This window comes from Sphaeramia orbicularis, chromosome 13, assembly GCF_902148855.1.
Source record: "Sphaeramia orbicularis chromosome 13, fSphaOr1.1, whole genome shotgun sequence".
NCBI classification, from domain to species: domain Eukaryota; kingdom Metazoa; phylum Chordata; class Actinopteri; order Kurtiformes; family Apogonidae; genus Sphaeramia; species Sphaeramia orbicularis.
The window spans coordinates 21978573-22003024 of NC_043969.1; the positions used below are offsets into that span (position 1 = coordinate 21978573).

A 24452-nucleotide genomic window follows, 5' to 3' on the forward strand; every position below is an offset into this window, starting at 1 on the left:
AAGATGAAGATTCAGTATGGCTGCAGGGCAATGCAAAAGCCACTGCTTATGTTCTCCTGTAAATTAAATGTTCATTAGAAGACCACTGCTGAAAACATGTGAAGTCTGTAACTACAGCCTGGACTCAACTGCCTGAGAGCAAATGTTTCATTAAGCTTGTTTGATATGAGTCAGACCTGGGCTGCACAATGCATGTGACTTACTGATCAGAGGTTCTGATGAAAACTTCTTGAAGAAAGTCTGTATTTTAACTTTTAACAATTTAGAATGACTAATGAGTGAGATTGATGCTGTCGGGGCTTTGTGGCAGTTTTCATCAACACAAACAATGTCAGATGAAAACTGCTTATAGGCGGGAAAGGAGAAATTATGTAGGAAAACTTTCAGATAAAATAATTTTACATTTCAGAGCTGTAAATATGATGGAATCACACCACATTTTAGAATATGTAGCAGAAGAAACAGACCACAGTCGGCAGAGGTGTAGAGCAATTTAAAATAATCCTACTATAATCAAATATTTTATCAGCATAATTAATGAGAAATAGTTATCTGAATAATATTTTGAGCAATGATAGAAACTGAGTGAATAGTATTTGTTGTGGTTTGTGTGAATGTATTTGACTGTGGACAGATCGGTTTCTCTAGGATATGAATTGGACTGAATGACACCTCTTTGGTTTTCCCTCATTCACTTTAGAAAAACAGACCATTATGACTGAAGTCTCAGAATTCTCCAGGATCTTGGAGTTAAATAGAATAATAAAAATGATTAACAACTCACCTTGCTGTGGTGTCCTACCGTCCTCAATATATGGGCTTTATTCCCTGAAGTTGAGACAACATGGACTACCTATAATCCCTGAAATGTGTTCATGAACATATATGTACCTTATGATGCTTCTGTTCTGAATAGAACCACATGCTTTTTTCAGATCACATGTGGTCCACTTACTCTCCCTGTGGATCTCAGTTATAATAGATCATTTTTACAGTGGACAATTTAATTTCTAAAAGCAGGCAAAAGCACAGGTGTTATTGATAACAAGAACAGTGGCTCTCTTCCATTTAGTTACCCCAGAAGATCATGCCAGTCTCTGATCTCTAAAACTAAACCACTTGCATAGTAAGCAGACTTTTCGGTCACCCCCGTGAGTCTTCTGCCTTAAATGTCCACAACCTCTACAATGAAAAAGGTCTACTGTCAGTTAATGGCCAGACATAGCTGGTGCCATGACCATAATTCAACTTGATAGTAATAATAGACCAAACCAAACATCAAGAGCCAGTCACCACTGGGATGCACACAAGAGGATCGGGTGAAAAAAGGGGAAAAAGGGAACACTGAGCTTGGTGGAGCTCAAAAAAATACCATGAAATACAATATTAGAAAAAACAACACTGACTATTTTATTGATGGTTTCATGAAAGACAACTGTACAAAGTCCTGGTAAGTTCAGTTTTTGGCTCTTGCCTCTTGATGTTGGGTAAAATCTAACATTACCAAGAAATTCATTACAAACAGATATTTACAGCCTTCATTCAGTGTTTATTACATAGGAACTAAAAGTTTTTCCAAATAATGCCTGGAGCACAGGGGAAAATAAATTTCACAATTATAGTTACCACTTTGATTCCAAGAATTTTTGGTCAGCACCGGAGTTGTGTTACCAAGCAATCGCACCACTATCACAATGTTATTAGGGAGCTGTAGTGTTTCTGTAAAGGAATGAACAAAGACAGGAATATAAAAAAATAATCACATATGCATTTTATTTATGAGCACCTTTAAAACTACACTTAAGGTAATACCTGACAATGCGTGAAAAATAGCAGTACTGATGGTGAAATACTAATTGCATTCAGTTTAACGTAACCTTAGTGTCATACAGCAATATGTATTTATTAAACAGTAAGACCTACCCATTTGTCTTTTTCATGACAAAATAACAAAAAAATCTGTATCCTAAGTGTCCTAACAGGCTATTTGGTAATACAATGAATTTAAATAAACGTCACAATTTTCTTTTTTCTTCTGTATTATTCATCATTAAAATTCCATGCAATTGGTCTCATTTGGATCTTTAGAGGGGCAGACCTAATTTAGGTTAAAATATCTAATATCTGGAAGTTTAACACAGTCATGTTTGCACTTTGCAACACTTCCACAATTTGTTCTAACCTACGCATGCGCCGACACCGCCTCCACAACTAGGGTTACTGCGCATGTGCAGATCCGGAGAACCGTGTGACAAACCGAAACCAAAAAGGACAAACAAAGGAGACGAGACAGCAAGAGGTTTAGTGATTCCTGTTTCCTTGTCGCTTACATCACGACAGGCTTGGTTTTGAATAAAAATTTCGCAGAACTCTAGCTTATAGTTTATACGTGTAAAATTAAATGTATAAAACGTGGTTCTGCATTATGTAGACTATTGCACGATAAATAAGTTATTTGTGCTATACTAAAAGTTAGCTTGCTGTCGAGCAGTTGAGTTTCAGGGACTTATCTTGATGATTGCAGCATCTTTGGGAAAAGTTTGGGTTTGCATAAATAGCGGGCAGAGGGTCAACAGAGGAATACAAGTTACACAGGAGACACTGGGAAACTGAAGGCAGTGTAAGGCCCACAGGTTTTATTAGTATTCCTCTAGGTGCGTTTGTGAGCCTAGTTAGCTAGCTGTGTATCGATATGAAGCTCGGCGGTGTGCTGTTGTGTGTCTTCCTGATTTGGGTGGAAGGGTCCCGGGGTGACACACCGGCTAACTGCACCTACGAGGACCTGGTGGGGACATGGGTGTTTCAGGTGTCCAAAGGGGGACACGACAAGACCATCAACTGCTCTGCTGAAGGTAAACATCATAACATTCATCAGAAGTTGCTAGTATCGCGACTTGGAAATCATGTGACATGCTAGGGCTAATGTATAAGGTTTTATATAGTCCAATGTAGACCAGGTGACCTACTGATCACTTCCTGAATCATCTTAATTTTCCAAATAATTTTGACAAAATGGAAAATGAAACAGTAGACACGTAGATGTTACAGTTAAAAATAATGTTAATATTTAGGGGCAGTATCTTACCAGCTGTGGAGTGAAGCTCATGTGACTCAATTTGACTGAGTCATTGTTGTCTGACATTTGCTTAGATTATCTTGTGTTTTCATCCACAGCCACAGGTGAGAGTACAGTCACTGTGACCCTGGAGAAACTGTCAGTGGCCACAGATGAGCTGGGCCACACTGGCTTCTTCACCCTCATCTACAACCAGGGCTTTGAGGTGGTCCTCGGGGGCTACAAATGGTTTGGATTCTTTAAGGTAAAGGAAACCTGAATATAGGATTCGTCAACTTTTTTATTGCTCTGTTGGAACTTTGAGTCAGAAAGTTTGAGTGGTTGTGTTTTAGGTCCTTTGACTTTAAAAGGTGAGAGTTTTGCAACAGCTCAGTTTCCTCTCCATTCATTTGATAAGACTGAGAGCATGATGAGTCTAAGAATGTGCAGATATTAAGATAAGTGGCACGCATTTGATTGAAAAACAGTCACTGCTTAGAACTGGTGCATCCAAGGATAGTCTTTTCTTTTTATCCCATGTGACTCTTGATTTAAGGAAGTGGTTTTTTTTGGTTTTAATGTCATGGTTTTTCCATGTCTAACTGAACTTCCCCATTGTCTGAAATTGGTGCAGCTTGAGTTTGCATATTAATGGAAAAATCCTGCTAATATGCATTTGTGGAGCTGTTTTTGCAGGCTGTTAATTTTCATATTTAGTTTTCAGTACATTTACATTTATGTGTTCTGCAGTACACTGAGGAGGGCTCCAAAGTGACCAGTTACTGTGACCAGACCCTACCCGGGTGGGTCCATGATGTCCTGGGAAACAACTGGGCCTGTTTTGTGGGGAAGAAAGTGAAATCTGTGCCAGCCCGTACAGATTACAAACGTCTCTACAGCAGCAAGTAAATGACTTTGATAGATGACATGCATTGCTAATATGTAAAACATACACATTTTAAAAGATGTGAAAGGAAGGTTTCCTTAAACAATATTGCATAGTTTAACCACTCTATTACTGGTGTTACCTGAAGGTGCAAAAATGAAAAGAAAAGACAACAAATTACAGTTAATGAGCAAGGCATTATTGCACTCTGACTCATGTGGATGTCCTTTTCTGCCCACTGTGTTCTCTCTGTGACTTTGTGGCTTTTAGTGAACGCTGCACTTTTTACATCTCTGTTTCAATCTGTTTTTCTTTTCCTTTCTTACTACAAACAATTCTCTGCCTCATATGAGCTTGGAAACTAAAGTCACCCTAAGAAAACCGACTTTAAAGACAAACAGATGCTTATTACTGTGTTCTGTGTGTAAACATAGGACATTATTTACTTGTGATTAAGGTGGGATTGATGGAATTTCAGCTATTGGACTCAAGTTAACCCTCTTTTGCCTCTACCTGAGGAATCTTATTTTCTGACAGGAAAATAAGATCTGCCTTATAACATGGAGTTATAAATGTATTTGAAGTAGTTTTGAAACTGTGACATTACAATGCAGGAAACAGGTGTGATGTGTTTGGTTAGACTTTGCAGATATTTTTAGGCACTTTTAAGCTTTTCATCTACAGTTCGATGCTATAGGTCTGTTTTTAAAGTACCATAACATTTGACATTACATATCACATAATACTGTGTTTAATCATCATTTTTGTAATTATTTTTAACACCAGTCATGCATCAACTTCAATCTTCCTCAGTTTTTATCACAATGTAGCATGACATTATATGACTAAGTCTGAGCTAGTCACATCCATCTGAGATGTTTTAATGTGAGACAGTTTAATTTGTAACTTGACAACAGCTGAAGTGTGATGACTTTCCATGGCAGTAAAACAATTGGATTTACCTGTGCTTGTTTTCCAGGCTGTCCCAGAGGCCATACAAACACAACCTGGACTTCATTGATGCAATCAACTCTGTCCAAAGTTCCTGGAGGGCTCATGCCTACCCAGAACATGAGACCTATTCTATACAGGAGCTGCAGTACAGAGCAGGAGGGCCTGCCTCTCAGATCCCCAGGTGAGTATTCATCACATTCCCGATTCATGAAGTTAGGGGATGTTTTGACACATTTACACCTTCACTGTAAATTCCGAATATCATCACCTTCCTCAATGTTTCTGTGAATCCTTCATAAACCTTAAATATTTTTTTCACATATATCATCATGTGCTGAAATTAAACTGTCAAAACATTAAATATGAATTGTTAATTTAATCTAATGTTCATAGTGTGTAGATTTTGTGTAAACTGTGTTTATGATTTTTACTTGTTCATCAGACGTGTTCACCCTTCGCCTGTTACAAGTGATGTTGCCAAAATGGCATCAGCTCTTCCTGAGCACTGGGACTGGAGAAACGTTAATGGCGTTAATTTTGTCAGCCCTGTGCGAAACCAAGGTAAGAATTATGGATTTTCTGACACTAGTAACAGACATTGGTCCAATACTGACCTATACAAATGGAATGGGTATCAGTGATAATACCTCATCCACAGATGTATTTAGTTCAGTTCTCTGTTATGCTGTGTTTGTGTACTATGTCTTTCTGCAAAAACAAGTCCCTTCTCACACTAACAACAAACTCTACTTTCACTCTGCTATGCCAACTAGTTTTTACCCAGTTCCTGGTGCATGATCATTTATTAGGGGACCAAGCCTACAGGGAGAGGCCCTATTTATATTATTCATTTTTTATTATATTTAAAATAGTTGAGTAAATTAATGTATTATTTACATTTTGTTTACAAAGTTACTAAGAAATATTAAAATGAAGCCTGTTGGCTCATGTAAAAAGAATGATCCCAGTCCCCTCCATGCAATGAGGCATACCTCTTATTCATTTTTCAACACAAGTAATGGATTGGTCCTCAGTGTTGGTCAGGACCCAAATCCTGGGTATTAGTGCCTGCTTCAGCCCTGAATAGGTGAGATCGATTCCATCCGGCTACAATTCATTGACGTCTATTGCAAAGACTAAACTGTCACCCAAAATATCTGTTCACTTAGTTTTAGTATTGATATTGTTCCTTTGCACAGACATGACATCAGAACATAAACGTCAGCATTCACTGTTTGACTGTCTCTGATTTTCATAGACATGTGATCAACATAAACTGAAACATCTGTACATCTTACAGACAGATGAAGCAGTACGTTTACTCATGAGTGTCTGTCAGTGGGAGTGGGCTGTAAACAGCAGGCATTCAGCTCCTTTGCTTCCTTCTTAGCAGGCCTGGGTGCACTTTCTGCTTTCCCCCTGTGTTTCTGCATGGCCTTATGTACGAGCGGTGAGATTATGTGTGCTGAGTAGTTGAGTGTCTGAGAGGGGCTCTGCAGGTCTGGGTTTAAGGATCTGGAGAGGGTTGGAGTGATTCAATAGAAGCCGTCTAAGCCAGCATGCAGCACTGTGAAGCTTATTCTGCTCCAGCCCTACAATTCACATGGATTTAACAGGGTCACAGAAATTGCAGAATTTACATCAGTGTTAAACCTTGTTTTTTTTTTGCCTCCAGTGTTAGTTAAAGAAATTGCAAACCCACTATGCTGACTAAGTCCACTATGTTGTGAGTGCACTCATTTAGTTTATGTTATAGATCAGTTCCTGGATCCTTAAAATATACTCCCAATCATTGGTGTCAATACTGCCAATACTAACATCAAACTGACTGTGGTCAGGTTGTAAATGAAAAAGCAATGAAAGAAGAATGACTGCAAATAACAAATCTGAGCTACCTGTTCAAGTATAGAACTGGGGACAACTGTTATTTGTGAAACTGGAAGTGTATAAGCTTGAGTTATTTTGTTAATTGTAATACTGTAATGTAGATTTAGTCAAATAATGCAAAGCTTCACCACCTCAACCCTCACTAGTTGTTACACCTTATTAATCTTGGGGGCCTTTAAGTCATGGATCCAAATAAAACCTGTTCTTGCTGTCACCCAGACATGAATCATTACAATTACTCTACCCTGCAAATCCCTTCATCCTCTGCTCTATGACCTAATTTGTTTCTGCAGTGTGTTTTATGAAGAACTTTCTGCTTCACACTGTGAGCAGTGACCAGTGACTTTAATCAGTGCGTCCGTCTGCTCCTTGTCATATTCTTCTACTGATGGAGATAACTTGCATCAGAGAACAACAGTACGATGTATGATGGATTTTTGAATAAATCTTCTGCACATGTGATTTCAGGGCTGTTGTACTGGTTGCATCAGATCATACAGGTGTATCTGACTCTTGTGTGACCCTCTGATGTTCTGTTTCAGCGTCATGTGGCAGCTGCTACTCCTTCGCCTCCATGGGAATGCTGGAGGCTCGTATCCGGATCCTCACCAACAACAGTGACACTCCCACCCTCAGCCCACAACAAGTGGTCTCCTGCTCTGAATATTCTCAAGGTATCACAACTTGACAGTAGCAGCACGTAGCAGTTTAATTCAGTTATGTTAGTATGATTGTGTAAAAAAAGTTTAAATACAGCAGATAAGAAATAAACACCAATGTTTATCTCTTACCCTAACATAGGTGTCTTCATGTTTTGCTTTGCAATAAGTGTCAGAAAATTTCTTTTTTGCCAATTCTTTTGCACCTTTGTTTTCAGGAAGAACTTAACTTTCAATATCTGGCCATTAATTATTATTATAAAGAATAAATGTTTGTGTTTTAGTAAAAAATGAAAAAACAGATTTGAAGTTTTTAAGGTATTAAGTATCAAAAACAACTGTAAATGTCCATAATGAAACTTTTTGAGATTGCAGAAATAATCTTTCAATTATTAACATCTGTTCAAACATGCTTTTTGGTCTTGAACATTCAGTATCTATTCACTTCATGTTTTTTATTTCCAGGCATTGTTTTAGCCTGTGTGGAAGTCTCTGAAACAGTTCCTTTCCAATTGTAATAGAGTCCCACATAGCTGCTGTAAAGTGTTATGTAGTGTTGGAAAGCCCAGGATCACAGCTTTCCGATGCCATTTGAATTTTGTGGATAGCACAAATGGTTGAGGAGTTACAGTAATTTGAATGATGTAAAGTGCAAAGTGCAGCGCTGGAGATATTACCGTTGTTAAAGGGTTAAAAAAAAAAAAAAAAAACATGTCTGGGTCCTCTCTTCCATAATCATAACAAATAGCACTCAGAGTTTTTCAGAGAATAATTTTACTGTTTATTTCCTACAAAACAAATCATTTTATAACTGATTAGCTGATTTTGTCTTATTAATTTGTTCAGGAAAAAAGCCTTCTTTATTTTTCCAAGCAAATTAACCACATTTTGAAGCATCAACATGACTTTAACATTTATTTATTTATTTACTTTTCCCTTTTCCTTTGTTTGTTCAGGCTGTGATGGTGGGTTCCCATACCTGATTGGAAAATACATACAGGATTTTGGTATTGTGGACGAGTCTTGTTTTCCATATGTGGCAAAAGACACTCCATGTGGCGTTCCTCAGAACTGCGGCCGTATTTATGCAGCAGAATACAGCTATGTAGGTGGATTTTATGGCGGTTGCAGTGAAGCAGCCATGATGATAGAGCTGGTCAAGAACGGACCCATGGCAGTGGCCTTTGAGGTACAAACACACTTATACACACTCAACACCGTCAATTGCCAGTCACTGTGATCTTTTTATATGTGATTGCTATTTCATTTTTGGTAGAGTATGCATGGGTATCAAGAGCTGCTAATGATGCAGTACCATGTCTAAAGGCACGCTGACATCAGCGATTCTGTAACTGGAGATAGTCGTCACAGTAGCTGGAGAATGAATGAAAGAATGAATAAATCATGCTCAACGCTAATTTCGTATTTTTTAATTGAAGTCAGTAAATGATGGCTATGCGTGTCCTAAAGGATCATTTTTCTCATTATACTGTATTGAGTTCTAACACTGTGTTCCTCTGTAAATGCTGTTTTGTATTTTCTTTTATATCATACAGCAGTGTTCACAGCACTTTTAACCAGGTGTTGGAGTCTAACTACAATCACTTACTTAATGGTGGAATGGTTTAACCCAGTCTATATTGTACAGATATTTTAAAACTGGTGTTTATATGATGGTTTTAGGATTCACCGCGCATATGATGTATAAATGTAATGGGTTAGTGGGTGGTGGCATGTCCCTTCTGTTGTGGTAGTTCCGCACTGAACGTGTGGTAGAAGAAGACACAATGTGATGATGTCATTGAAAAAGAGTCAAACAATGGGAAGAAATGTGGAAATCATGCTAAAATAAGATTCAGGTGAGTAATCGCAGAAAGACTAACGGATTCGTGATACTTAAACTATGACTGAGGTTTTACGGATTTGATGAAAAATCGGTCACGAAAGTCTCCCGCACCTTTAAGGAAAAGCTTTGGCATTAGTTTTGGTCCAGGACTTAAGTGAGTTGGTGCATTGGTTCAGTCCTCACCAGTGCATCGTCTTCCACTAGAGGTCACTTTATCTGCCTTTAAATACATTAAAACCTGTTGCATATATGGTTAGTTTTGTGGATGGGTGTTTATGCTCAGGTTCCTGTTAAAAAAGTGACGCATCAAAAGCATCTTTAGTATATCGAAGGTGTATTTGAATTAAAATCTAAACCAACAAAATCATTTGGATTGCATTGAAATTAATGACAATTTCAGTTATTTTCTAGTAGGTTAAATACTAGACTTGGTGATATAATCTAGAAAAACCCCAAAACATGTGATTCCCCGTATGCTTGCAATGCAATGCACAGGGGACTATTGTTCGTCATATTTATTATTATGACTTATTATTTTAATCCTTTGTTTTTTTTTTAAATGTGAACAACTACAGATAAACTGAAAAGTCCAGATGAACTGAAACTGTCTTGTTTTTCCAGGTGTATCCTGACTTCATGACCTACAAGGAGGGCATTTACCACCACACTGGCCTCGGAGACCCCTTCAATCCCTTCGAATTGACGAACCATGCTGTTCTGCTGGTGGGGTACGGCCACTGCCACATGACTGGACAGAAGTATTGGATTGTGAAGAACAGCTGGGGCACCGGCTGGGGGGAGGGCGGGTACTTCCGTATCCGCAGAGGAAGTGATGAGTGTTCGATTGAAAGCATTGCAGTCGCAGTCAATCCCATCCCCAAACTGTAAAAGCTGTCCAGTCAGTATGAGAGAGAGTCTAAATTCTGCACTCGGTTTCACTCTTGTAGCTTAACTGTTTTCTTTTTCACCTCATGAACCTTTGAAATCGACTGGAATCGATTACTTTTCAGAACATGTGACGCCGTATGTCGCAAAAAAGTGAACATTTCTATGAAAACCTTTGATTTAACTCCACTTCTATGATTCAGATTAATATTAAATATATTTGAAAGGGAAGTTTACCCCCCAAAAAGAAACAAGCTACTCCTTGAACCAAATATGAGACACAATATTTAGAAGGTACATATTTAATCCTTATTAATGATCTGCAAAAGATTAAATATTTACAGCAGTTTATCCAAGAAATTAGTGGTGAACAGATGGAAACCTGAGTGAGAACTTCACTTACAGCTACAAAGAATATTTAGGATTTGTTCCTGAGAGTATAAACCTGATTTTTAGTTTACAGCTCCTATAATGACAATTGTTTTGCTTGAGGCATAGTCATTTGGCAGGCTGGTTATTCAGTGTTTGTCCAACCTGCTGTTTTAATTCTTGCACATTTTGATGGCTGTGAACAACTTGATTGAAATTATTGCATCCAATACACCCCAGGTGATTTGTTTGGTTTATATTTTACATAATTCATGACAAGTGGAAGATTAATTTTAGTATGTTAAATGGAATCTGTGATTAAAATGTGTTTTGTTTTGTTTGCTTATCAGTACAGGACCTTGATATTTCTTCTCAGGAAAGCACAGATGAGAACTCTCTCTGCTTAAACTATTACTGCCATTTTAACCTATGGGACAATAAATCTTACATATGTGAAACAATTTAAAGGGAAACTTTAATCAGGTTAAAAAAGGATGTAAGTGATTGTGATGCCTGTAATGCTGCCTCCTGTCTGATGTGTAAGCATTTTTTACATACTGTTGTAAGGTTTGCACTGTTTTTAAAGGGAATAAAAGCATTTGTGGAAAAGAAGTTAGGTTTTTTGATGATTATCTCATCGTTTAGAACAAGGTCTAAAACAAGAAATTCTATATCTGTGGTTTATCTCCTGTTGTATAGAGTCGATTATTTGTCCCAACCAGGTGAGTATTTTAAGGCCAAAAGTAGATTAGATTAGACATAACTTTATTTTAGGCAGAACCCTTGGAAAAATTAAGGTTCCAGTATCAGCACAGCAATGCATGTACACATATAAGAGGAATTAGAAAAGAAAATATTAACAGCAATAATTAAAATCAGGCAATTGCACACTGGAAATACTAGTAGTAATAAAAGTAATATTACAGTACTGATCTATAACAGAAATAATAGCAAAAGTTATGATAGTGGTGGTAGTTGTAACGATATTAATAGTATCAATGATTGCAGTAATAGTTATGATTACCAAAAAGTACGTAGTCTTAGTAACAGTACTACTATATAATAATAATTAACAATAAAAACTAAAGTAACAACAAACCGCATTCTGAATAAACAGTAAACATTGCACAGGTCAAGTGTCTTAGTGGGACTTGAACCCACATCTTTTATTCAGCTTCAGTATCCTCAAACAGTGTTTCTCAAACTGGGGGGTGCGAAGGTTTGCTAGGGAGGGCATGGGATCACTCCTGGGTGTTTTTTTTTTTTTTTCTTTTTTTTTTTTTTCAGGTTAGAACATGTAGCAGGTGGAACTATGTTTTAGCATTAGATCACCCTGGACTCATATTAGGGACGTACAACAAACCAATCTACTGCCATGGTGATCTGTCACTAGACTAGACAAAGAGTTTAGGTTTGGAGAATGGACAAGGATTGGACTGGGAAAGAAAAATGTGCAATGTTTCTGTTTTTGCACAGTTTGCATTTTAATGTTCTGAGATGTGCAATGTAAATGGGCTCAATCTAGCCACTCATATTGTTAAAATATTCATCTTTGTTACCAAAATTTGTTTTTTGTTCTAAAAAAAAGTAACTTGATTGTCATAGCTGTAAGAGAATAGTTCATTTCCTATTTTTATTTGGAAAAACATTGTCTTAAGGAGCAGTCTTGTTGAGTTTATTTCTATTGTTCAAGCAAAAATCTAAGCTATTTTTAATTTGCACAACAAATTACTCAAGAAAAAGCAAAAAGTATTGTTACAATATTGATGTTTCTTTCAGTAAAAGTTATAATTGCACCACTGTTAACCCTTTCATGCACGAATTATGAGAACCTCAAGACTTTTTCCCTGAGTGTTTTCATTTGTCTTTAAACATGAAAAAAAAACAATGTGATTGAAAATTTTCTCATGAAAAATAAATAAAATACATTTAAAAATAATAACAAAAAAAAGTTTAAAAAAATACATAAAAAATTGTAATATATATATATATATATATATATATATATATATATATATATGTATATATATATATATATTTTTTTTTTTTTTTTTTTAAATCTCATGAACCTATTTTTCATGAAGTTGCAAAAATGTCCACTCAACTGGACGCCATGTGTTTAATTTTTGAAGCGAAGAAACACGTATTTACTGATAAATTGTGTGAAAACTATAACTATTATGCTCAGGGGAGATCTACACAGTGTTACCATTCATGTCAGAAAAGATGTGTAATGTGTTAAAACTTTAATAAAGATATGTGCAAAAACACAAAACAACAAAATCCATGAACATACAAGAGAAGAGCTGTAGAATAGCCGTCCACTGTAGTGACTACTATGCATGAAAGGGTTAATATTGGGGTTTGGTTTAGTTTAGTTTAGTTTATTAGTTTGATCCCCATTAGCTGCTGCATACCCCAGCAGCTACTCTTCCTGGGGTCATCAACAACACAAAAACAAAGCACCAACAATTTCCCACAACTCACTCAACAAACAGGATGTACATACACTTAACACAACAACACAAAACCAAAAATCAGCAACAGCATACAATACAAAACAATTACAATAATAATACCAACAACAACAGAAAAAAGAATAAATAAACCAAAAATCAGAAACAAAAAAATAAAAACATAAAATAAAAACAATAAAAGCAGCTCCACAACAAACAAAAAAACAAACCGTCTAGATGATGTCACTATAGGATATGCAATAGCTCAGACAGTTATTCTTGGGGAAATATGAAAATTCTCAACCTTTTAGAAAAACTAACTGCTCGAATTTCTGAAATTAAAAATGATGGCAATGTATTCCATGCCGCCATTGCCCTGTATTGCACACTACCCTGTATTTGATTCGTCCTACAGGCAGGCAACAGGAAACGTCTGTCCTCTGACTGACGTGTGGAATGTTGATGGATGTCACTGAAGAAAGTCAGTTTACTGTAAAGAAGTTCAGGTGTTCAGGTTGAGGGGGGCCTGGAGATTTTTCGTCCTCTAAAGGTGGGCCCGACAGAAAAAGATTGAGAACCACTGTTTTAACCCTTTCATGCATACTGGTCACTACAGTGGACAGCTACTCAACAGCTGTTCTCTTGTATTTTCATGGATTTTGTTGTTCTTTTCTGTTTTGTTGTTGTTGTTGTTGTTGTTGTTTTACACATATATTTATTAAAGTTTTAAGACACTACATATCTTTTCTGACATGAATTGGTAAAATTTTGTAGATCTCTCCTGAGCATAAACCCCCAGAATCACAAGCCCTCTCCATAGTTTTCACAGAATTGATCAGTAAATACATGTTTCTGTGCGTCAAAAATGAAATGTGTGGTGTCCAGCTGAGTGGATATTTTTGCAACTTCATGAAAAATAGGTTCATAAGAATTTTATTTTATTTATTTATTTATTTATTTTCATTTTTTAATGTATTTTAATTTTTTTTAAATTATTTTTTATTTTATTTTATTTTATTTTTTAATTTATTTTTCAGAAGAAGGTTTTCAATCGCATTGTTGTTTTCATGCCTAAAGAGGAATAAAAACACTCAGGAAAAAATTTTGATTAAGGTTCTCATAATTCGTGCATGAAAGGGTTAAAATGTTAACCTAAGATCTACAATTAAATCTCTGTGATTTAAAAGTAGTGATGAAGGTCCAGTTCTGGGGTCCTTCCTCTCCTCTCCTCTCCTCTCCATTACGCACAGCTTTCAGTCCATGCCGTCACTCCCCTGCATGAGTCACAAGGTCCGGACGTCTGAGCTCCACGTCCCTCTGTGGGCCGGCCCGTACCTTTCCACCCCTCTTCTCCTTCTTCTCCTTCTTTTCCAGCCTAGTCAGTCCCATCTCATGCGTCCTGCTCTCTGCTTCTCCCCTTTCACGCCCTGATCCTTCCCATTTAAGTGGATTCATGCTCAGCTCTCGCCCTCCTCGGTCGCCATGCAGAACAACCACAGTAAGGAGCATCTCTATAAGATCCTGGTCATAGGGGACCTGGGGGTGGGCAAGACCAGTATTATCAAACGTTATGTCCATCACAACTTCAGCCCCAACTACCGGGCCACCATCGGGGTGGACTTCGCCCTCAAAGTCCTGAACTGGGACCAGGAGACGGTGCGTCTTCAGCTGTGGGACATCGCAGGTCAGTTTTACGCACAAAAAGTTCAATGAAAAAGGAGCTGAGATTTACTGTAAAAGTTGTATTTACTGTTGAATTTATGTATAATTTTACTCATGTGAGGATGTGAAGTAACATTTTTATCAGTAAATGTAGAAAAAAAAGTCCTTATTTAATATATTATTTCAGATTCTGTTCAAATGTGTTCTTTTAGATGAAGTTTACATAGATCCTACTAATCAATAAAGTCCCTGTTTGTTAGATTTTGGTTTATTATAATAAACTGAAGGTTTTAAATTAGATCAGTATCAGTCTACATTTAAAATCCATTAATGTAATGTATAAAATGATCCCAGTGATTTGTCTCATTACCCATTTCTCCATCCTTACTGGAAACCATACACACAAAATTCCTAAATAAATGATACATTAGACATTACAAACAGAAACAGATACAAAATGAGCCAATTGTATCAGTGCAGATAATACAGTTTGGGATGAAATGACAGTGGCCCCCCCATAAATAAGCATGTGACCATTTCGTCACAGTTAACTTTTTTTTTTCTGTTAAAGGATGATATAAAGGGTTATTTAAGGTTGATGTTACTCGTGTGCACCAGCTGACCTGTTGGCATTACTCACTGCAAATCACTTGGCTACACATTTCTGCAATTACAAACAAGTTTCACACACAAGCCAGAGGAGGCTAGAAAAACCAACAGAACAAGCACATTTGGATATATTATCTTATTTGATCAAAAAGTGTGTTCTTTGAATTTTAGTGAGCACTTTTAGCTGAAATGTCATATAGTCGCAGAAAAAAAATTATTAGATCACTCTTGTTTTCTTCAATTTCTTGTTCATTTTAAAGCCTGGTACAACTAAAGGTACATCTGTTTGGACAAATATAATGATAACAAAAAATAGCTCATAAGAGTTTAATTTAAGAGCTGATATCTAGGCATTTTCCATGTTTTCTTGATAATAACTAAAATCACTTCAGTTCTTACATCAATAGTTATGGCATTATACTGACAAAACAGTGCTTTTAGGCATTCCATTGTTTTTTTCTGTCTGTTTTAGTCCCACGATACACACAGGAGTTAGTACTTGATTGCATAACCATTGTTTTTGATGACTTTTGATGGTCTAATCATTTTTTCTGTATTAGCAGTAGCATGTTAAGTGTCTTTTACTGTCTTACACTCTAACAAACTCAACTCCTCGTCAGTGTTTATGCAGTGATGCTCTCAAATGTAGACGAATGAGTGTTTTCAGTGGGAAATTGGAGGAATTTTTTTTTACAGTAACAGCTCTATAAGGACATTTATAAAAGTAACTAAAAACAAATAGAAAGTTAATTAAAATATTGACATGCTATTACAACATCAAAGTCAAGACACTCATGGCATAATACATGACTATTGTAACAGTCACACTTTATGATTGTTTGTCATCATCAGCGCATAACTCATGCCCATTATTTTTCCATTTATACTACACTTTAAGTCACATGTTAGTCATGTACTTCTTCATTACGTAAGCACATAAATCTTTCACTGACTTGCTCTCGGGTCTGTCTGTCCCTTTTTGGACCAATCTCTGTGTTACTTTTTCCACTTATGTTGTATCCTTTGACATTTTCTGTGTATTTAATCAGATTTCTCATAGATATAACTGAGTGAGTTTGATTCTCTGTTAAGAAAAACAGAAGATATCTTTAGTCTGATGCTAATACCTTCTTCTGCTTTAACAGCCTTTGGCAAAAATCTGTAATAATAAAAGCTTTTGACTGGGATGCTGTTGGGTAAGATAATAAAGCTAAACGCCACAGCAGTCTCATCTCACATGAGTGTCGGCTGAGGTTTAGAAGAATCCTCTGACCTGCTGCTCTCTCTCCTCCTGTGCGCCCTCTCCTGTAAGTGCAAGCAGTCATGTGTCTCAAACTCATGTGAGTGAGATTTGAGGCCCAAGTACTTGTATACAGAAAGCTCCGATTGTGAACTCAGGGTGTCTCCTTCAAATAAAACTGCTGTAGGTCTTGTACGTTATGTTCTGCCTTTACACTGGTCCTTCAGGTGGGAAAGAATTTAATAGTTAGATCTTGGGTGTGGAATCTATAAGTAATCATTTGCAGTATCTATGTGATAGAAAGTGTAATTTTTCATTGAGTATTTATGAGGCAAATCCATAATATATCTCCTGTGTTTTGCATTTTATTTTCCCTGGCACTGCAGCTGGTTTGTTTGAAGATTGGATGACAGGCTCAAGTTTTTCTCACGCCACACAAGTAATAAATCACTTGCTGTTTCTGTGCATTTCCCAAGACAAATAATAACTTTATCATCCTATTTCTGTCTGCCATTTTTCTACTGCATGGGCTGACACGGCTCATTACACAGAGCTGTAGCAAGAAGATGAGACTGAGGCAGATTTGGGGTTATTGGAGCTTCATAGATTGGTCAAAATTCACATATCAAAACATCTAAATATATATACTTCTTAAATTTCAAAACTCAAGCTGCGATGCTGTATACTGTTACTGTAATGTGATAAACACAATGTACGCGACTGTAAAGGCGGTAAAACTTCACTACAATGAAAATATCTTTCACTGTAAATAGAGAGAACAATCCGTTTTAGTGAGTCCACAGTGTGAAAACTGTGTGGTTGGTACTGATGGGGCTGTAGCTGAAGATATGGATGGGAAAATCAGTGTGGATACAACATACCAGCAGGGCTTATCGAATTAATTTTACCCTCAGGAATTTTTTACAGACAAACTTGCAGGCAGACACACACACCCACTGATTCACCAAAGACTGATTTTCTCTCACTCCTGGCTGCTTTCATCCCACTGTGTCTCTGCCCATGTCTGTGCCTTATCTCTCAGTCTGCGCTGCTGCAGCAAAACATAGAAGACCTCGTGTGTGTTGGAGTGATCGGAAATATTGATACAACTGAGTGGTGCAGAGTTGTGCTTTGTGATACTGTACGGATTCTCAAAGTGCTTTAGATTTTAATTAATGGTTTACATGTATGTAGTTGTGCCACTTTGCAATAAATTTCATGCTAAATTAAGCCAGGAAGTAGAATAAAGGTAATTGTCTTTATTCTTTTATGAGTGTGGTGGTGTGTCCTTTATATAGAATTTAAAAAAAAAATCTGCTTACAGTGTATACAGTATAATAAAAATATATTTCTTCTATTGAATCTGACCTTCTCTAATGGAACACTGGTTTACCACAACCATAACCATCATATCCACTCACTTTACTTAACATTACAAAAGCAAGAGACTCACACTGAGGTACAAAGGTCTGCTTTTATTTACTACGCCCTACTTACTTGGAATTAGCCCTATTAATCCTTTAAACTATCCTCATTGAGAGACATCATTGATAATATTTGTTTTTAATGTTTAACATTACTATAACTTCTAAGTTTTGTTGTTGTTGTTGTTTTGGCTTATTGTAGCGCTGTGCAACTGTGGTTATTGAAATATCTTGGTTCCTTTATTCCAGTGGTTCCTAACCTTTTTTGGCACGTGACCCAATTTTAACATCACAAATTTCTGGTGACCCCAGACATTTAAAACGGAGATATTTTTCTCTTGGAGATGTCCTAGCGGGGCCAGGCGGGTGAAGAAATCTTTCCATTTTGTGTTTGGTTCAGTTTTCTGACTGCAGCTGTGTCCAAGCAGGTTGAAGCGTAGTAACAGACATGGTCACATGATCGGGTCAGTCAAGATAAGCCCTCTCAGATATTACATCCTGCATTTTATTTGAACTTGATTTTTATTAGGAATAGTGTGTGGTGTTTTAATAATAATGAAATATATATTGAATCATTAAAAAATCATTTTTATAAGTAATTCTTTATTTTTTTATTTTTTTTTCAATTACTAGAAATTTCAGGCAACCCCACATGTGGTAGCGACCCCAAAGTTGAAAAACACAGCTTTACTCCTTCATGCCTCATGTTCTGTTATTTTATTTGACGTTACTTGATACCATTGAAAATTAGGGTTTAAATGAATGAATGAACAAATGAATGAATGAATGAATGACTGAATGGTGATATGTAAGTGGATAAGCAGAGTCTTGTTTGAAACTGGGTGGGGTTATAGTGAAAGTGTGAATGCAGGCACGTATGAGGCAGGAGTTTGATAAAATGAGTAATCTAGGTGACTCTTTTTCACACGTCTGCTACAGTACATGACTTGGGGTGTCTGTATTTGTATCACTCAAAATATAGTGTGTAAAGTAAAGTATTGAGGTGAAACTTTGTAATATATGCCCTTATAAATAAAATCCAGTTCTATTCACTTACTAAATTATTGTATCTTTATGCACGCATGTCTTTGTGTTTGTTTTGTGTCTTCCAGGTCAGGAGAGGTTTGGGAACATGACCCGTGTTTACTACCGTGAGGCCATGGGTGCCTTCATTGTGTTTGACGTCACAAGGCCTGCCTCCTTCGATGCCGTCACCAAATGGAAAGAAGATTTGGATTCCAAACTCACTCTTGCCAACGGGAAACATGTAGCCACCGTGCTTTTGGCAAATAAATGTGACCAGGGTCGGGATGTACTGACCAATAATGGAATAAAGATGGAGCAGTTCTGCCAGGAGAACGGCTTTGTGGGATGGTATGAGACTTCTGCTAAGGTGAGAGGAAGACGATGCACACTCGCACATACACAGCAGTAACACAGGCGGTAGAACTGTGCTGTGAATACAAAGATCAGCCTTCAACAGGAGCTCTGGGGCTCGGGCTCCAGTGTCAGCAGGCGTCTCATTCCGGCTCAGATGTCCTTGAGCAGCAGCTGACTCCCTACCAGCTCAACTGTATCACACCAGCACCTGATCACCCTGTGGAAATGCCACTCCACAGACACACTGAGGACACTCTTAGTCTTTTCACCGTGTGCTCAATCATTTAGTTCCGCTGCTTATGTCCAGAGCTGGTTTGTACAGAAAACACTCTGACGATTTTATTCCAGGTCATCTGCTCTGGTATCAGGTGCTCTATCATTCAGACAGGAATGCATCAGCCCGCTGACTGACACGCATTTTACAGGTGGGAAATGTACAGATTTTAATGAGCTGCTTTTCATGGAAGACTGGTGCATGACAATTCATGACAAATAAAAACAGTTAAAAACATTTCAAGTACATATTTAGTGACCTCTGGAGGTAAAGTGACAGATTTTCGGCCCCTACAAACACAAAGACCCTCATTATGCATCCGTGTTTGTTTTTTCCCCAAGGGACAAGTCCACCCAAAAAGGCTCCCAAAGGCTCCAGCTCCATAGACTTACATTTTACTTTTCTCTAAAAGTAGTAAGTCATTTTTTTTCCAGGAGTCATTCCAGTTATTTGGACTCTCTAATAAGTATTCTGGTGGTCCAGCTCTAACTTTTTCCTGCATTAATGAGATCTTGAAGTGAATAGAAGGCTTTTATGTCTGCTAAGTCAGGTTTTGACTGGCTTTAATTTAATAAAACCCTGACAGTGGCTGACAGCTCAACTTATACTAACAAGACTGTAAAATCATTTTGTTATGTAATGTCCGGTGAAGTTTACTATTTTACTCAGTCAATAAGCCAGTGCTTAGCATTAGGTCACCTCTGACCCCCCTTTATATTAACTGAGTCACTTCCAGCTCCAGAGCCAACATGGCAATGGCCAAATCACAAACAACTGGCTTCAGAATGGCAGTTCATTCACCAATGGATGATGCTATGGTTCCTCCAAGTTTTATACAGTGTAGTTTTTTTTTTTTATCCTGCCCCCCCAAAGATGTGGCAAGGGGTATTGTTTTTGGTTTGGTTTGTTTGTTTGATTGTTAACACTCTAGCAGCAAAACTATTGGTTGAATTCATACCAAATTGGGTTTATAGATTGCCAGTGACCCAGAATAGATGTGATTACATTTTGCGAAAAGTAGGTCAAAGGTTTTAAAAATCTTCCCATTTACTTATGGGTGAAATACATGGAAGGGGCGGGGTTTGTTGTGCCTGGCACCACTTGTGTTTTTTGTTTTATTTTTTCAGGTATGGGCTTAACTCCTTACTCTGTTCCACACTCATATACTGTTACCCATAAAGTTGGAATAACTTTATTTTCACACACATTCCTCTTTCTATTCCTATTTGTACTTATCAGTATTCACCCTTGACCTGGTGTAATGATTACATACTGAGTCCCAGTTACTCTTTATCTATCAAGAGTAACTTACATTGGCAAATTCATTTTAGGAGAAGAACTAAAAATATTTTATTCCAATTATATGGGCAACAGTATAGTTGGGGACATTAATGTACCTAAAACCTGAAAGCCATCCACTATAAAAACTGAAAAATTAAGACGTTGAAGTCTGTTTTGTGTTACTATAGAAACATGACTGACTCTGAAACTGATGTGTTGGATATAAACGTATGAGGTAGTGAAAACTTATTACAATTTATAATCTTAAAACGTAACTTTTGTTTTCAGGTGATTGTACACTACTGGAAAAACATTAGACTGGATTTCACTAAAACCAGTAAAATTTTCCAAACTCAACTTTTGAAGTATATTTAATTCATATTTGTCCCTAAATGCATTATATGTTAAATTTTAGATCTTAATACTCATGCATTCAAGATCCTGGCAAAGCCCATATCACATGCTGGACAATTCCCATGAGGATACAGCTGAAATGAAACGTTCTTTGCATTATGATAGCATTTTAAAAAAGCAACAAACTGCGCAAATGCCTGTGTATACGACTAGAGTAATGTAAAAGCTCAGTGCAATTCAGTACTTAGCAAACAGAATGAACGAACTGGGCGAGAGAGTCCTGAATGTGAGCTGAAGATTCACCCACCTACACACTAACACACTGACACACCAGCGCAGGCCCAGATTATAACAGCTAATGTGGAGCAGGAATCTCACAGCTGGATGCCGACGGAAGAAAATAGCAACACAACCGGTCCTGTGATATTTAAGACCAGTCATAGGCGTTTATACAATGAGAGTTAAAAGCTAAAAAGAGAAAGACATTAACTCATTCTGCTCTTTATTTTGAGTTTATTCTTCCATTTGCGTGCTGATTAAGTGTTTGTTATATGCACAAAAAAAGAACACAATTGCCTTTTTAAGCAGAATGAGTGTCTCCTTAAGACTTCTGGGTAATAGTTGACGTACTTTGAGACTTTTAATAAGCCCTGTGCTGCCAGAAGAATTATTCAGACCTTTTATCTTCAACAGAGCTGGACATGTTTTATGCACACAAGCATTATATAGAGTTTAGAGCTGTTTTTTTTTTTTTTTTTTCATTTTGGTATGGAGGAATCTTTTCTTTTATATCTCACAGATGGACGTGAAAGGTTTTCAGTGTGCTAGCAATGTGAGAGGTTTAAGGCTCTTCAGACGGCGCCATGTCACATCCTACTGAGCCTACTGTTAGATCTCTTGAATATTTAGTCTTTCTACTGCATCACACTTCACATATTAACAGAATGTGTGTGTGCATACTCTCTGAATAACCACTGCTGGTGCTCTCCCCATGTGAATCTCTCTAACACCTAGGGCCATTTTCTACTTGATTCAGCTCTCACTTCTGTTCAGAGTTGCTCTAAATCCTCTCTGTGGTGGATTTTTTTTTTTTTTTTTTGCATTGGTGTATATTTTTATGTTCAGAGATTTCTTAGTACTGCACCAAATCAGAAATAGTTAGGACAGCGTGAAAAAAATGAAGCAGTGATGTTAAAATGTACTTCTATGATCCCAATTTGTGTCTGGTAAGCGTATATATTCATTCCTCACATTCAAGCTGCAGCACAAACTGAAATAGGATTCATTTAGGGCTCATAGTCAGTTAAAATGATGAAATAATGATGATATTTGGTGTGATCATAATGCAACAACTTGGAAATGAAGAACTGAGTTGAGGATCACCAGTTTACAAAAAATGCACAAGAAAATCATTGAAATGTTTTTAAAATGGAGTAAAAGGGTATATTGGTATTACTCTTTTATTCTCATCAAGCCATAGTCAAAGCTATAATATATACATAATATTGCAGTGTAAATAAAGATAAATGAAGACGCACAGATTTGCTGTTTAAGTCTATTTGTTTGACCCATAAATGTGTGTGAAAGTAGACAGATTACTATTTTATTGGGAATAATCATACAGATTTGTCCATAGTTTAGTATTGATCCGTTTGCTTCACTCTTGCTTCTGCGTTTGCATTAATCATCCTTAATTCCTTCCTGTCTCCTCATATCCTTTTCATTTCTCCATGTGTTTTTTCCACCTCAGGAAAACATCAACATTGATGAAGCAGCAAACTGCTTGGTGAAACACATCATCGCCAGTGAGAATGACATGCTCCAGTCAGAAGTCCCCGACACCATCACCCCCCAGTTAGAGAAGGACAAAGGCGGGACATGCTCGTCCTGCTTCAGGTCCCAGTAACACCTCCTGACAGTTGGACGTCTTTTTGCATCTCATTACACACACAAAGTCAAGTTTGTCTGTGAGCAAGAGACAGAGGGACAATTTCTTTGGCAGGTTTTTAGGAGAAATCTAAGTGTGCCAACTCTTTCCTTTCACTGTGTGTCTATGTGTGTGTGTGTGTGTATATGTGTGTGTGTATGTGTGTGTGTGTGTGTGTGTGGGGGGGGGGGGGGGGGGGGGTAAGGTGTTTAGGGGGGAGGGATGATAAATGACAGAGAGGCAGTGGACACAAAAATTACATGGACTGAAACTAAGACTGAAAAACAGAAGTCAGAGAGCTGGATGCAGCTGTGCATGCTTGTCAAGGACAAGGTCACCCTCTGGGCAACTTCAAGCTCTGACACCCCCACTGTGGTAACCATGACAACACAGTTAATGAACACATGTTCATAAACAATGCAGCATATTGGAGTCTATCTTTGCTAAAGACTCATAGAGCTCATCTGTATACAAACCTCATCAGGTGCTTCTCTTTCTTTGTCTCTTTCATTCCCTCTCTGTGTTTCTAAACCTGCTGTTTTCCCTTTGTCTTTTGCCCACTTTTTTCAAATCATTCTGGGCTAATAGGCAGACAAATACCACCTATGTTTTATTTATCCAAAGAAATTCACTCACTCATTCTATTCACTAATAACACCAAGTTGCATTCCTTTTTTAGCCTTTTATTGACAGGGTCATTTTTATGGCACTGTCCCACTAAAGACTGGGGCCAGTCCTTTTTCTTATCATAGAGAACCGAAGCCCCACCCCTTCCGTTATGTCCATGGGACCTAACTCTGGAAAAAATGTAAATGGTGATCAATGGTAGGACAAAAATAATGTTTCGATCCCACTTGGAAAAGATAAAGAAATGCCTTTATTAGTCTGTCATTGAAGATATTCAATTTTCTCACACTATTTCTGTTTTGTAAATGCACAGACACAGACATGTGTAGAAAGGTGTTAAAGTGAGTGGGCTGCCACAGGAGCAGTTGGGGGTTTGGTTGCCTTGCTCAAGGGCACCATGGCAATGCCCTAGTGGTGAACTGGCACCTCCTGGTACAAATTGAGCCACTGCTGTCCCAAACCATCATGTAATGGGAGTAGAAAGAAAACAGCCTCAGCCCTAAAGAAATGCCATTTACATATATGATGTTTGTCTTTTTAACAGATAATTTTACAAACTAAGAAAAGAAAGTGTTCATAGTTCATGGCAACAATAATAAAGTAGTGACTGATGATTGAGGCTTGATAAAATGCATATCTTGTTGCACGTGATGCATGCCACACACACCAAAACCTTG

The 24452-nt window shown here is 37.4% G+C and overlaps 2 protein-coding genes across 2 annotated transcripts; both read left to right on the top strand.

The window, feature by feature from the left end:
- The first annotated feature begins 2294 nt into the window (after positions 1–2294).
- LOC115432030 (dipeptidyl peptidase 1) lies at positions 2295–11150 on the top strand. Its single transcript, XM_030152799.1, has 8 exons — positions 2295–2852; positions 3175–3320; positions 3806–3960; positions 4921–5076; positions 5338–5456; positions 7325–7456; positions 8398–8630; positions 9909–11150. Exons 1-8 carry the CDS (start codon positions 2693–2695, stop codon positions 10173–10175), a joined length of 1368 nt encoding a protein of 455 aa, XP_030008659.1. The 5' UTR covers positions 2295–2692; the 3' UTR covers positions 10176–11150.
- A 3170-nt stretch (positions 11151–14320) lies between these two features.
- Positions 14321–23330, top strand: rab38a (RAB38a, member RAS oncogene family). The gene is made up of 3 exons (XM_030152996.1): positions 14321–14681; positions 19045–19325; positions 22972–23330. Exons 1-3 carry the CDS (start codon positions 14480–14482, stop codon positions 23125–23127), a joined length of 639 nt encoding a protein of 212 aa, XP_030008856.1. The 5' UTR covers positions 14321–14479; the 3' UTR covers positions 23128–23330.
- Positions 23331–24452: the final 1122 nt, after the last annotated feature.

Excerpts from the sequence above, each read along its gene's own strand:
- LOC115432030 (XM_030152799.1), top strand. The coding sequence starts at position 2,693 with ATGAAGCTCGGCGGTGTGCTGTTGTGTGTCTTCCTGATTTGGGTGGAA. Across the intron at positions 2,853-3,174 it reads CATCAACTGCTCTGCTGAAG|CCACAGGTGAGAGTACAGTC; the intron begins GTAAACATCATA and ends TTTCATCCACAG. Across the intron at positions 7,457-8,397 it reads CTGCTCTGAATATTCTCAAG|GCTGTGATGGTGGGTTCCCA; the intron begins GTATCACAACTT and ends TTGTTTGTTCAG.
- rab38a (XM_030152996.1), top strand. The coding sequence starts at position 14,480 with ATGCAGAACAACCACAGTAAGGAGCATCTCTATAAGATCCTGGTCATA. Across the intron at positions 14,682-19,044 it reads TCAGCTGTGGGACATCGCAG|GTCAGGAGAGGTTTGGGAAC; the intron begins GTCAGTTTTACG and ends TGTGTCTTCCAG. Across the intron at positions 19,326-22,971 it reads GGTATGAGACTTCTGCTAAG|GAAAACATCAACATTGATGA; the intron begins GTGAGAGGAAGA and ends TTTCCACCTCAG.